General features: G+C 39.2%; 1 protein-coding gene across 1 annotated transcript; it reads right to left on the bottom strand.

Moving 5' to 3' along the window:
- Positions 1 to 193: 193 nt before the first annotated feature.
- Positions 194 to 11950, bottom strand: tmf1 (TATA element modulatory factor 1). The gene is made up of 17 exons (XM_065241527.1): positions 11471 to 11950; positions 9749 to 11091; positions 9554 to 9657; positions 8168 to 8294; positions 7839 to 7944; positions 7576 to 7718; positions 7291 to 7457; positions 7046 to 7202; positions 6875 to 6967; positions 6495 to 6651; positions 4690 to 4882; positions 4520 to 4589; positions 4161 to 4253; positions 3877 to 3999; positions 1516 to 1665; positions 1256 to 1381; positions 194 to 974 (listed from the first exon to the last, which is right to left on the bottom strand). The coding sequence occupies exons 1-17, from the start codon at positions 11604 to 11606 to the stop codon at positions 834 to 836; spliced, it is 3429 nt and encodes a 1142-aa protein (XP_065097599.1). The 5' UTR covers positions 11607 to 11950; the 3' UTR covers positions 194 to 833.
- Between the last annotated feature and the right edge of the window lie 813 nt (positions 11951 to 12763).

The raw sequence follows: 12763 nt of genomic DNA, 5'->3' as shown, positions 1-12763 counted from the left end.
CGGCATGTGTTACAGCTATTAACCGCAAGGTGGAGCACTTGATTCTCATTTAAAGTTCACTGCTTTGAGTTACTGAATTTCAAGTAATTTCAATAATAAATTGAACATGTATAGAGTGATAATGACAAAGTAATACGCTATCGAAAAGATACAATTAAAGCAGAGATGAATAATGAATAAACCTGAACATGTCTAATATTTATCTCTTTTTACTTTATTTACATGTGCATAAAGCTGTAGATACACACTTAAAGGCCCAGACCTTCGTTACTGTAAATTATGACAATTGTAGAGATTCAATCTTTTTCCTGTAAACCCTTCTCAGCCAAGCTCAAACAACATGAGGATGAAAGATACACGATAAGTTGATAAGTATTTGAAGGATGATGGAAATCAAAATGTCGAAAACAGTTCCTTGTTTTGTTTAACTCATTACCTGTAAAATGTGCAAACTATATGATGAAGATGACATGAAAATCAAGCACATGATCCCAGATAATGATACTGATTACAATCAGACCATATAAATAGTCTGGACTCCCACTTTAATGTGCAAATTCAAGTGTTGTTAAGTCACCAAACCTGTACACTTGTAGATATATAGTCATAATCTCGTTTTTAAATCCAATATGGTTAAGAGAAAAACTATTTATATTAAAACCCACAACCGTAAGAGGAATCATGTTTTAAATACCTTTACCAATGACTCTTCAAACGTGTTGAACCAACTCTTTTCTCAGAAAAAATAACGTTAAATCATTTGGTCTTCTATCACTAACGCTCAGAGAAGCGCAATTATAAAAGCACAATTACTCCTTGTGAGTCCATTTGTATTATTTCTGATTTTTTAACAGTTCATCAATTTGTGTTTTGTACATGTTCTTCACATCCTCCAGGTCCAGACGCAGTTCCTCTGCTTCTTCTGCCTTCTCTCCATACATCTGGAGGATTGTGTTGTACCTCTGCTCCAAGTCCTGTAAAAAGGCAAACATCTGCTCAGTCTTCAACAGGACAGATGTCCTACACCAATCATTCTGTTTGTTAAACCAGGGTTTATTAATCTGGGGTCCGAGGAGGTTCTTGGAGGTCCCCAGAAAATTTCAGAGAAAAAAGCAAAGTCCTTCACAGAATTAAATATTTGAATTGTATTTATATTTTTGTATAGTATGTTTATGTACAGTTCTCTTTTATTAAAGCTGGACAGAATTTTTTTCTTTAATAGTTTGACAATACACATTTTAAAACTTGTGTTTACCTTCATTTGAACTTTCATTTTGGGAATCTCCTTCACTTTACTCTCCAAATCATCGTTCTGATTGGTCAATCGCACCAGCTCCTCTGCCATCACAGTTCGGCTTCTCTCTAAACTGGCTATCTCAATCTGAGCATCAAGGAACAGTGTAAATAAGCATCCAAGACACTTACTGTACAACTATGTTTAAATGTCACAAACATACTGCTTAATTAAATTACATTCAATACTATAAAGATAAATTGTAGTCAAAAGACCCAAACCTGAAGCTGGGCTATCTCGCCATCTCTAAGTTTTAACTGAGACTGAAGGCTTTCAATTACACTGGATCCACCGCCCAGCCGAGCTGCCTCATACAGGTTAGTCCCACTGAAGTTCATTGTGGTAAAAGAATGGTCCAGAGAATCTTCCTGCTAAAAGGAGTCAATGTATGGCAAAGGTTTGAACATATACCAACTGCACTGTATTTATCTAAAAATAATTATTTTCATTGTGTCTATGGCACAAGCATGGAGAATCTCAATTCATGACAACATCAGGGCTGTGTCCGAAATAGCCCCCTACACCCATAACTCTTTCCCCGCCAGCGCTTTAATAAAAGTTACCAGCCAGCACCAGCATTTTTGTAAAAGATTTTTGTGAGAGATCAGATTCAAAACTATATTTTAAACATACACTGTTTTTGGTTCAGTAGATGCTTTATTGTTTTACAATTTGTGTAAGAGCACCACAAATTGGATAATAGCAGAAATGTGGAATGCCGTAAAAACTCATTGGCAGGGAAGTGTTTTCTCTTAATTAATTAATTAATAAGATAAATCGTCAATGGCGGGGAAAGAGTTAAAGAGTGCACTATTTGAGGGAACATCCATTTTTAGTGGTGTCCAAAATCAAAGTGGACATTGAGTGCACTCATACAACCTCACAAGGAGTGTACAAGCGATTAAGGCATTAATTCGCACGTCTCATTCTTAGTCAAGTGAACAATATTAGTAGTGTTGTAGTTCGAGACCGGTCTCGGTCTCAAGACCACTTTTTAAAGGTCTTGGTCTCGTCTTGGAATCGACCGCATTTTTACTCTGTCTTGTCTCAGACAAAGAGGTCTCGTAATTTTATTTCAAGACCGGTCAAGACTAGCCTGGTCTAACCAGACTCTCGTACATTCATTTCATTTGTACAGAGAGTCTGGCCACGCTCCATTGCAAAGTGTTACTTCCGTTAAGGAGGGTCCTCTGTTGAAGTTTAAAACTATTGGATCTGCGCAGAGTCACTCAGGATCTGCCATACGCAGTCGCTAACGTGTGGTCGTGACGTATATCATGTGCCGAAACCTTCCGGAAACAACAAGTACAAATAATCAGACCAACAAAACTTATCAAACCTGGTTCCTGCTCCGGCTTTAACTTCTGTATATTCGGCAGCTTTGCAACAACGGACCGAATAGCTTTTCTCACGTCTTTCTCCGCTGCCATTACTGAACTACAACTCAAACTGACGCACAACCTCAACGTCATAATTTTTAGCCACCCCCCTCTGTTCGTTGATTGGACCTGCAGATTTTTGCAGGAGAAAACGAAACTCTACAGAGCAGCCCCAGACGTACTGCTGAAGCTAAATGAAAATTAAGCGGAAGCACGTAGGAGGGCAGAGCCAGGCTAGGTCAAGACCACAACTGATGGCACACTGCAAAAAAAATATTTTCAAGAAAAATATTTTTTTCTTGTTTTATTCACAAAATCACTTAATTTGATATTTTTGGTCTAAAAACTAGACTTGTTTTCTTGGTTATTTTCTTGCTCATCAAGAAAAAGCATCTTAATTTAAGAATTTTTAGATATTTTTACTAAAAAAAGACAAAAAATACTAAGAACATTTTTTTGTGAAAATCATTTTTTGCAGTTTACATCACAATTTATTTTTTATCATTAATTTTATGCAGTTTATTCAGGTTTGGCATATGATGTTGGCATTGTTTAAGTTTCTCCCAATGACAGTTTTTCTAATTTTATCACTAAAAACACCTGCATTGCGTTAAGTGGATGGCAAGCCATGGAAAGACAGTTCAGAATAAATGGTTAAGTTGATTTCAGCTCCTCAGTGTTTTTTCACTTTTATTTGCTTGTAGACAAAGATAACTTCCCACATATCTGCAATGCCTTTGATAATTTTATCAACTTCTCTGATGGCACACACACACACGCATGCACACACGCACGCATGCACACACACACACGCGCGCGCGCGCGCGCATGCACGCACACACACAAACAGACAAGAAGTGTCATTTGCATATTCCACATTTTATCATAAGTGTTTTAATGCAGTGACTTGCAATGGTCTTGGTCTTGACTTGGTCTCGGCCTGTCTTGGTCTTGACTCGGTCTTGACCCTTTAAAGTCTTGGTCTTGTCTCGGCCTGTCTTGGTCATGACTTGGTCTCGGTTTAGTTGGTCTTGACTACAACACTAAATATTAGTGATTAATGTAGTGAATGAGGGGATGGGGGCCATTTCGGACATAGCCCAAGTATAAGTGAAGTAACGGCAGACTCTTAAGGTATTTGGCAGTTACTGCAAGATCTACACATGAATGATGTGAGTTGATAAAAATGCGAGAACAGTTTACCTGTGAGAACATGGAGGAGGCCAGGCCGGCATGTTCAGCTCCACTGACAGAACTGGAGCGGGACAGTGATGGAGTAGAGGACGCTGGAGCTTCACTCACAGACAGACTCAGAGATTTCCTCTCCTGAAGATACAAAAACACAGATAAATCTCATCTCAGCTGGAGTCTGACTTGATGATTGCTGTGGTAAATAATGTCTACTCTAACATAAATAAAGCTAAATGTTAGTAATTAATACTATATGATGGTTATGGTTACTTCAATTTTAAAGGGAAAGGACAAACCTTTTCTTTAAGTGCCTCTTGTGCAAGGTAGCATTTTTTCTTCTCTTGTTCCACCTTCATTTTTTCCATCTCCAGCTGGTTGGTTAGTAGCAACTAAAGAGGAGCAAATAATGATGACATTAAGCATGAGTGCGTGTTTGCGAGTATGGCTATAATTGTGCAGGCCACTTATTATAGTAAATAATTTTTTACATTAAATCCAATTCGAGAGGTTTGAATGAGGGTTAACTTTATGAATGGGGAGAGAAAATATAATTAACCTTAAAACCAATCCATGAGTTTCTCTCACTAACATAGTTGTGAATACAATCTGTGTGTGGTTTGCTTAAAGTATAAAAAGGATTAAGCATAAGCAATACCTTCTCTTTCTTTGCCTCCTCCAGTATTCGAACATGTTCCCCTTTAAGATTATCGAACTCCACACGCTCCCTAAAATAAACACATACAAAAGTTTATTTTATTTCTCCATGTAAAATATCCTCTTTAAAGCCATGTTCATTTCCAATGCACACAAACTTCTTCTTCCTACCTACTAAAGTCATCCTCAAGTTTTTCCCGCCGCATCCTCTCGGCATCAAGCTGACCCTGCAGGCGTCCCTTCTCCTGCCTCAATAAAGACGTCTGGGATTCTAAAGCAGCGATCTGTGCTCTGATGGCTAGAAGCTCCTCTGTAGCCGAGCGCTCTCTCTCCACAGAAACAGCAAGCTGGGCTTGAGCCTCAGCTGAGAAGAGAAAATAAAAGATCCAAAGCTATAGGGGTGTCAACAATAATCGATTCGGCAATGCATCGCAATGCGCGTATGCACGATTCAGCATCGATGCAGCAAATGCCATAATCGATTATGTCACTGTTTATTTTCTGGAGATGACCGTGATAGACGGGTAAATAAAAACGCACCCTTTTCCATGGAAAGTGGACATATGGGCACATTTGGGATTCTATGAAGTTAATGGGAAACAAGACTTAATTACTCTATGTGTAAAATTCTCATCTCGGGCAGGGCTCGCAAAATCGCTAGCCGATGTCTCGTTTCTATTGTGAATTCCTGTCGGGCTACCAAAATGTATCTCCACCCTGCCCGTCGGGCTATCTTGGGGAGGAAATAATATTTTAATGTTTTTGCTTTGTCTCAGTGTGTCCTCTTGTCAGTCACTGTGTCCTCACGTACCAAGTGAAACTGTCAGGAAATGAAGTGAAAGCATAAATAAACTCATCCTCTAATGTGCACGTCTGATATGCGCGCGACCCTCTGCACGCGCTTCTAGGTTCTTCACGAGCACCTGCTTGCGCGAACTCAAGTCATTTAATAAAATAACGTCATTTCATTTTTACCTCATAGACTAACATTGTTTTATCGTATTTTTTTCTTTCTTCAGTTAGTAACTTAAATATGTGAGAAGGAAAATATGTGAGTGATTTACGTCTAGGGCTATTGAGAGTATGATGTTACAAGCTGATAGGTGACTAAACAGCAGTGGTAAGATATGTTTACCTAAAGCGAATAGAATGTGTGTTTGTCATTTCGTTTTACCTCAGAGTCTAACATTAGGGGAACATAAAGGGAATTATGTTTATTCCTTTTTAATAAATATCTGCTTTAAGTCTTCTATATTGTGTTAAAGTCACTGGTTGTTTATATATTTGATAAAATACCATGTTATCTAAATACAATGTGTGATGTGTTGAGGTATTTTTTCATAAAAAATAACCTGTATTATAATACATTCATATAATATTTCAGTAATATAACAATTAAATTATTCTAACGTTAGGGGAATGGTAAAATAACCTAAAAATAACATTAGGGGAATGTTTATTTTCTTAAAGAAAACATTCCTGGCTAACCAAAAACCTTGGAAAATAGGGGAACGTTTTGGGAACCAAATTGTTAGCTGGGATGGGCAGGAATATTTGGCTTACATGGAAATCCAGGATTTATCAATATTCTACATTAAACAGTGTATTTTTTTATTCTGGCTACTTATATTCATTTCAGGCTACCAAAAATTAAAGAGTGTCTGCCCAAAGGGCTACCAGGGATTTTAAAATTTTGCAAGCCCTGGTCAGCTTTTCGTTTATATAGAATAGTTGCACTTGAGTTTACTACTTGACTTATTAAAAATTTGCCTTGTTGTGTACAGTAGAATTCTGATGCATCGCAATGCATCGTAGAATCGAATTGAATTTAATCGTTACCTGGTGAATCGTAATTGAATTGAATTGTGAGGGCAGTGCCAATGCACACCCCTACAAAGCTAATCCTCAGCCAACGAACATCACTAAATGTCACATGTGGTTTATTGTTTGGATCATCTGATTTAAGCAAGTCTCACCTAAGCGGTCAGAAATGTTCTTCTCCAGTTTTTCCCATGATGTTGTCTGCGCCACCAGTGTGGCCTGGAGGTTCTCGATCTGCCGAAGGAGGGGCCGCGTTGCTGAAGTAACACTTTGACTGAGCTCCTGGTTCCTAGTCTCTGCTTCTTGCAACCTCTGTGAAAAAAAAAGGAGGAATAAACACAACAAAATCATCATCATTAGATACATATCTAAATGCATAATACATATCCACAAACATAAATTATTAGGGTGGTTGTCACCTTTCCCTAAATCAGAGAGACTTCTCTTACTAAAGCGTACAGCATTATGCCTGTTGAAATCTATGTCCACTGCTACTACTAATATGATATGATATGAAACCATGTGGTCTGTTTACCTGCTGCAGCTCACTGATCTCCTCTCTCAGGTAATCTTCTTTCTTGGCCTGCTGTTGTTCAGCCCTCTGCAGAGCTAACCTCAGATCTGCCACCTTGATGTAAAGAAAGCACGATGAAACATGGACATGAAAACCAGCATCTGTTAATCAATTTAAGCTTTGTGCAACTACCTGATTGGCCAGAGCTTCTTGTTGGAGGCGGGACTCTTCCTGGGCTTTTTCCATTGCCAGACTCAGCTCTTCTCTAGCCTGCACCTCTTTGCTCAACGCCAGCTCCTGAGCTTCGCTGTCTTTGGTGGCATTGGCTTTGTGTAACTCTGCCAACTCCCTACACATAAAAAATTATTTTCAAATATCAGCCAACTAGAAGTGATAGAGAAGATCCACAGCAGTCTACATAAGTCTGAAGTATTTACTTGTAGGAACTGTCCAGGGCAGCTTCTAAACTACGGTTCTTCTCCTGAAGCTCTTCGTTGCTGGTTTGCAATATGCTTAATTCCTTTTCCTGACGCTCGACCACGGCATTCAGCTTCTTGATGTTTTCCCTGTGCTGCTTTTCTACTTCCTCCTTACCATCAAGAACCTACAAATCACAATTACACACCAAAACATCTAATTTTGCTGAAATTTGATGACGTTAACAGTCAGAATACTCTACAATTATATACTCCAAGCCTTTTTGAAGTTTGTGTCCCTCTCACCTGCTGCAAGTGTTTCAGCTCCTCTTCCTGTTCCTTAAGTTTTTTGCTCTGTTTGGTGATCTGTGCATCACTTTCCTTCTCTTTCACGCGCAATTTCTTTATGATGTTGGAGTGCTGCAATTGTTGTTTGGACAGTTTCTCACCTTATAACACCAGGAAAAAAGAGAGTAAACCGACACACAATTAGCCAAACATTTCCAGTATCATACTAAAATTTTGATCTTAATGTTATTACTTCACAGTTGGAGGGCTAGAATAATCACCTTCTTCAAGAAGATCTCGAATCTGCTCCTCCTTCTCTTTTATTATTTCCAAAGTCTCACTTGAGTTTAACCTGCTTGCCAGTTCTTCTCGGAGTCCCTTAATTTCCTGTTCGCATGAAATATGACACATTTAAATTTAAACAATAGCATTATCCTCTTTATAAAATGTTGCATTAAAAAAAAAAAATCACAAAATTTTATATAGTAATTAGATATAGTATAGTAATTAGATGAAATATTGTGGTACAAAACAAGATAATAATATCTGGCAATTTCAACCATTTTGACATGAATTAAATTAATGATATGAATAAGAAAAACAAACAAACCTTTTTGGCAATGTCTCTTTCCTTGCAAGCGAGTTGAGCTTTTCTCTCAGTTTCTGCTAGGCGCTGAGTAAACTCGTCTTTTAAAGATTGAACAGAGGAGCTTTCTTCCTTTAAGGTAATCATCTCACTGTGAAATACAAGTTTTGTTAACTCTAATTCACTACAAGTTGGACTTAAAGTCTTAAAACATGCATTAAAGGGGACATATAATGAAAATCTGACTTTCTTTCATGTTTAAGTGCAATAATTGGGTCCCCAGGACCTCTATCAACCTAGAAAATTTGAAAAAGATCAACCTAGTTGGTTAACCATTCTCTGCAAGCATGTGAAAAAATTGTGATGTCAGAAGGAGATAATACCGCCCCTCAATCTGCACTATCCAACCACAGCACTGCCATTTAGGGCGCACTCATATTATCCAAACCAAACCATGCCCCAGCGTGATTGTCCCCACTCCCTACTCTCCCAGGGAGTACGAGCCCGGGCGCACTTTCGTCATTAAGATGTGATTGTTTTGAAAAAAGCAGGAAGTTAAGCGCTCTCTTAACACTGGAACCCATCGTAATGTTAAGTCTTTGTTTTTAATTCGTCATTTGTTTGCGCGATGACACACAGCCCTCTCACATGCCATCATATTGCTTAGTTGATCCATCACGTGTGCAGCTCGGACATTCACGTAACCCTGCTGCGCGCATCAGAAGAATTGCACGAGTGGTTGCGCAATTGACATCTCTACTTTTGAATCACGCTCAGACACGATTGCGCTCACACCATAGCCTTCTGCGCCTAAGCCCAAGTGAACCGCGCTCCAGCCCACCTCTGCAAGCCATCCGGGATGCAATTAACCAAACCACCGATCACACTAGTCAAACGAACCAGGCTTTGGGAGTCAAACGGCCCGAGCACGGTTTGGTTTGGATAATGTGAGTGCAGAGATCAGCTCATTTGCATTTTAAAGGACACACCCAAAACGGCACATTTTTGCTCAAACCTACAAAGTGGCAATTTTAACATGCTCTATAAATTATCTTTATGGTATTTTGAGCTAAAACTTCACATATGTACTCTGGGGATACCAAAGGTTAATTTTACATCTTTAAAAAGACTTGTGAAATGTCCCCTTGAACAGTTAACACAAATTATCTGTATATACCCGTTTAAGGATTTTCCATTTGCTATTGAAATGTAGCAAAACATGGACATACTGTGAGTCAAACTGGCATGTTCCTTATTATCTTATCTTTTTGTCTACAAACAGTCTGTAAACACTGTGTCCGGGTTAACCTCCCGCTAGATAAATACTGCTGCCTCCCTCTGTTTTGACGTTCTTGTTAGCTATTGCAGCTAATTTGGGCAAATACGCTAGCAAAGTTGTCCTCAACTCACTCTTTAAGATTGTCACACTCCTCCTCAAGTCTGGCCTTGTCTTTACTGACTGCAAGTAACTGCGATTCTCTCTTCTCTAGTCGACTTGAGAGCTCCTCGACAATCTGGGGAGAATAACACAGACAAACATTTGTGTGAAAGTTCTCAAATCAAAACATTTATCAAATACAATAAAATTGTATAAATAAATCCAACCTTTTGGAGCTCCGAAGTTTGAAAGGCAGAAGCTCCTTGTTTCTCTTCAATGGTTGGTGATGATGTCACAGTTTCGTCGGCATCTGTTGTTTTTTGGCTGGGGAGAGGGACGTCACTCTCAGACTCCTGGTCACCTTCCTGTAGGTCATCTGTCTGCTCACAGTTCACCGGGGTCGCGCTGCGCCCGCTCTCCTCCATCTCATTGTCATCCAGAGATTGGTCAATTACAGACTCCGTCATACCCTCTTCCTCCCCCTGTTTGGTTTGCGGGGCTGACTGAACATGAATGCTTCCAGCTGTGATGGAGGCTAAAGTGCGGTTGCCAGGTATCTCATCATCAGAATTCACTTCACTAACGCTGCGGCTGTCCAGCGACTGCACACTAAATGAGTCGATGCGCTCAAAAGCATCCGAGGAAGACCCGCAGCTTTCCGTGAGCTTTGGGTATTCATCCAAACGAGGGAAATCACTGCACGTTGAGGCAGAGAGGAGCTGGAAGGAGCCCTGCATCAGATGAAGCCCTGCTTTTGCCTCAGCCGTCTCCTGTCTGGAGCTGGCCGAGCTCTCACTGAGCACGCTCTCATGGTCCAAAACTTCTATGTCGCTGGTCGTGGAAGTCCCAGAGGAAAAGGCACTTACAGGGGGTGATGGTGTGTTACTTTGTCTGTCCTCTGATTTAGTGTCTTTAGATTCTAACAGATTTTCTTTAGTCGGGATAGGTAAGCTTTTAACTTGATTTTTGGTCTCATTGGTCAAAGATGATCCTGAGTTGTTGTCAAAAGCACTGGCAGATTCGGTCTCCGAGGAGGACAAAGGTACATCAGTGAGAGTGACATCTGCAGTTAAAGTCAAGCCATCAGATTCTGTAAGCTCCACAATGGTCTCCTTTTCCAAAGGTTGCTCCTGTGCAATGACTGAAGCAGGAACAACCAGTTCTGGTTGCGAAAGCATGTTTGCCAAGAATGTATTTTGCTCCAAAGGCTCTGTTTGTTTTGTCTCAATGGTTTCTTGACTGATGCATCTATTGAGGACCACCTGATCTTCAAAATGAGAGCTTAGATTGATTTTGATGTCCAGTTCTTCATCTTTGCTTGCAGTTTTTTCCCGTAGTCTCCGGTTAGACTTGGCAGGTGGTACAGACACTACTTTAGTGCTGCTTACAGTTTGTGATTCCCCATGAGGCAAAAAGGCACTGAAGAAATCCTCAGATTCATCAAGCACAGTCCGTGTGACAGGTGTAGTGATGGCCTCTGATGATGGGGAGAGAGTCATAGTATGCTCTTCTGTTGGAGTATCCCACTGGTTTGTATTCCATCCAGTTGATACCGGCTTGTTGGGTGCATCTGGAAAATGTACCATCATAATGGGTGATTTCTCTCATTTGGATACATACTATTACCAAAGCATAAAATAGGAGAATCATATAATTTCCTTGAAAGCTATAAAGGACTGCATGAAGGCTGAACAACATGAAGTAAATGATGACAGAATTTTCATTGTTGTGTGAACTATGGCTTTCAGTTTTAAAGAATACTAGGTTTATCATTAAAAATAAACTATGCTAATTATTGTTTACTGTTGGAAACAACAATTAAAGGTCAATGGCTTGTGGAAAGGCTGCAGAAAGTAATTTATATCACGCATGTATCTTACTGTCAACAAAATGCATTGGCATTTCAGTGTATTTCAAGCAATCATTAAACAATGTAACACTGAACCTACCGGTACAAGCCTGGTTTCTGGTTTCACCCCACTGGTCCTCTTCTTTGATGTCCAGAACCCTATCGATTGATTTCTGAGCAGTTGTCAGAGCTTGTTTAGCAAAAGTAGACAGATGTGACGTGTTGAACCAACTCATGTTGCTATACTTTCCTCTGGTTATATGCAAGACGACTACATAAAACAAAACATCATTAAAATCCTTGCAATATAAGTAGTTTTTTCGCACACACAGCTCGAGCAGGTCTCTCTTAGGCCGCTGTCCACATTAGCTTAGCAGCTAATTCTTCTGGCAAATCCACTGACAACTCGCTGACAGTCGACATAATCCCGCATTAAAATGAGAAACAACGACACTGATAAACAAACAACGGGATGAGCTACATTTTGTCTTTGTTTACGGCCTATATGTTGGATTTCGCAGCATTGTTTTGTTTAGTACCTCTCTGGCTGCTCGAGCACAACTTCCCCATCCACGTAGCATCAACACATCCTACATGGGACGTCACATTTACGTCACAAACTTCTAGCGCACTACGTAACCAAAAATGTAAATAAATTGTAGGGCGGCTTTTTTTTTAGATTTTGGACATGAAAAAGAACAAAATAGATTAAATGAAAACATGTTTTAATTTAATTGACACAATATGCATATGTTTTGTTTGTTGACATTACATTTTAAAATAACTCAATTTTACAGCAATCATTTTATGCATACTTTTTTATTAATAGCATATAATCATTTTAACATGTGACAGAAAAGCGTAAAAATTATCAAAATAGCACCACTAAGAGACTCAATTCTCAAAGTATTTTATTTTAATTATACTAAAATATAGGACATTGTAAGTGCACACTGTCTGTTACCTCAGTGGTTCCCAAACTTTTTCAGCGTGTGGCCCCCCTTGTGTACAGTGCATTTTTTCGCAGCCCCCCGAAAGACAATTTATGACAAAAACTGTTTTAAAATGTAATATTTTAATTAAACAAAACATATAAAATTATACCTAGTAGTGCTGTTGGTTAGTTGGCTTATTATTTTTTAGATTTAATTACACAGAATTCATGATAAATGAATGTATTAAAATGTCATAAAACTGGGGCCCCACTGGCACCATCTCGCGGCCCCCAGTTTGAAAACCACTGTGTTACCTTATACTGCTGTATGTAAAGAGATATTTGGGACACCGTGTAATATCTGGCTTGGCCGCTTGGGTTAAAAAAATGTAGGACACAGCCAATTATTACTTTTTTATAATAAATTTACTTTTATAATTTAAAAACTCTTAAAATCTA

Source organism: Paramisgurnus dabryanus, chromosome 14 (assembly GCF_030506205.2).
Source record: "Paramisgurnus dabryanus chromosome 14, PD_genome_1.1, whole genome shotgun sequence".
Classification (NCBI taxonomy): Eukaryota; Metazoa; Chordata; class Actinopteri; order Cypriniformes; family Cobitidae; genus Paramisgurnus; species Paramisgurnus dabryanus.
The sequence above is the reverse complement of the archived record's forward strand: the minus strand, read 5'-3'. Positions and strand labels throughout refer to the sequence as shown.